Here is a 2,291-nt window from a genome sequence, read left to right on the forward strand (position 1 = left end):
AAAAAAAAAAAAAAAAAAAAACTATGGACCCACCAACAGATGACAAATTGTGAGATAACATATTGAGTTCATCATTAGCGTATTTTGTTGATCATTTCTGATAAAGTTATGGTTAAGCAATCAGTTTTCTTTTTTTTCCCCAATGACTAGCCTGTAAATGAAAATATGCAGATGAACAAAAAGAAAAATGAAGATGCCAAGAAGAGACTATCTATTGAAAGAATCTATCAGAAAAAAACACAATTGGAACATATATTGCTCCGCCCAGATACCTACATTGGCTCTGTGGAATTAGTTACCCAGGTAAAACCAAGCTGTTGTTGGATGGCATGCTTTTTCAGGCTAGTGTTTTGTACTTCACTCACTGAGGGTCATGGAACTGACCTATGGTTCTTGCACATGCAGAAACACACACACACATATTTCAACGTTTATCTAAGAAGGCTTTATTCCTGGATGTGTTGCTGCATGCCTTTAATCTCAGCACTCAGGGGCAGAAACTGGTAGATCTCTGAGCTTGAGACTAGCCTGGTCTATGTAGCCAGTTTTTGGCCACCCAGTGCTACATAGTGGGATATTATCTCAAAAGAAAAGAAAGACTAGGCTATTAATGATAAAACAATAAATAAATAAATAAAAACTTTTTTTTTCTTTTTAGCAAATGTGGGTTTATGATGAAGATGTTGGCATTAACTATAGGGAAGTAACTTTTGTTCCTGGTTTGTATAAAATCTTCGATGAGATTCTAGGTAAGTAAGGATTTTTATATAAAGATCTGCTGGTCAAATTCTTAAGTAGCATTCTTACCAAACCCTCTGTAGACGCTGCTCCTCTTACTTTAAGTAATTAGTTGTCAAAAGTAGGACAGCCAGGCTGGATATGGCAGCTCACGCTTTTGATCCCAGCACTTAGAGGTAGAGGTGGGCAGGTCTCTGTCTACACAGTGAGTTCTAGAGCAGCTAGACCCTGCCTCAAAAAAAGTGAAAGTCATATAAAGTTCAGAAAATTAAGTTTTTCTCTGGAAAGAATTGTATGAACAAAAGTTGCTATAGTAGAAGGCTATAGAGAGATGGCTTAGCAGTTAAGAGAACTGACTGCTTTTTCTGAGGATCCAGGTTCAGGTTCAGTACCCAGAATCTGCATGGTAGCTCACAACTGTCTGTATCTCTAAGATCTGATACTCTCACACAAACATGCACAGAAAATAAAAATAAACAATTATTTTTAAAATTGCTATAATAAAACAGTGAGGTGGTAATTCTGTTACTGAGGAGGTAGATGCAGTAAAATCAAAAGTTCAAGGCTATTAACTGTGTAGCAAGTTCAAAGTGAGCGTGAAATGCACGTGATTCTGTCTCCAGAAAAGTTGCTGTAGACTAACACCTTGTTAATGCTATTCCTTTGTTATTTGTGGGTTTATTTTTTATATTATAGAGCTAATGTGGTTTTTAAAGCACTTAACTGTCATCTAAGTGTGTATGTATCTCATTTTCTTACAGTTAATGCTGCAGACAACAAACAAAGGGACCCCAAAATGTCTTGTATTAGAGTCACAATTGATCCGTAAGTGCTAAGTGCTAGCCTTCTGTTTACTAAAGCTCATATTATTTGTTATATTTGCTTTGATTACTAGTAAAGATAGCTTTTTATAAATTAGGATTCCTGCTGGGCATGCTGACTTGTTACCTTTAATCCCAGCACTTTTGGGAGGCAGAGGCAGGCGAATCTCTGAGTTGGAGGCCAACCTTGACTACAAAGTGAGTTCCAGGAAAGCCAGAGCTACACAGAGAAACCCTTCTTCAAAAAAATAAAATAAAATAAAATTTGCAAAAGTTCAGAGAGACAGCATTCTAAAATGAACAGCCTGTGGGTACTCAACAGTTAAAACTAACAATTATTAGTTGTTTTGTTTTGTTTCCTGTTGGCTTTTGTTTGTTTGTAGACAGGGTCTCACTGTGTAGCTCTTGCGAGAACGTGCTACGTAATCTCGATATGCAGGCCAAATGCAGAGATCGGCCTGCCTCTGCTTCCCTAGTCTGGGATTAAAGGTGAGCCCCACCATACCCAGTGTCGTCAACAGTTTTCTACCTGGGCCTAGTGATATAGATCTGTAATCCTCGCTCCTTGGGAGGCTGAGGCATATAATGAGACCATGTCCCAAAATAAAAGTTTGTTTTGTTTTGTTTTGGTTTGGTTTGTTTTGGTTTGGTTTGGTTTGGTTTTTCGAGACAGGGTTTCTCTGTGGTTTTGGAGCCTGTCCTGGAACTAGCTCTTGTAGACCAGGCTGGTCT

General features: G+C 38.1%; 1 protein-coding gene across 1 annotated transcript in view; it reads left to right on the top strand.

The window, feature by feature from the left end:
- Top2a (DNA topoisomerase II alpha) overlaps positions 1–2,291 on the top strand; it is a 32,536-nt gene that overhangs the window by 1,267 nt on the left and 28,978 nt on the right. Inside the window, exons 2-4 of the mRNA XM_005368255.2 lie at positions 151–303; positions 659–749; positions 1,500–1,563. Of these exons, the coding sequence (XP_005368312.1) occupies positions 151–303; positions 659–749; positions 1,500–1,563 (308 nt within the window). The remainder of the gene's footprint in view (positions 1–150; positions 304–658; positions 750–1,499; positions 1,564–2,291) is intronic.

The sequence above is a fragment of the Microtus ochrogaster genome, unplaced genomic scaffold, assembly GCF_000317375.1.
Source record: "Microtus ochrogaster isolate Prairie Vole_2 unplaced genomic scaffold, MicOch1.0 UNK31, whole genome shotgun sequence".
Taxonomy (NCBI): domain Eukaryota; kingdom Metazoa; phylum Chordata; class Mammalia; order Rodentia; family Cricetidae; genus Microtus; species Microtus ochrogaster.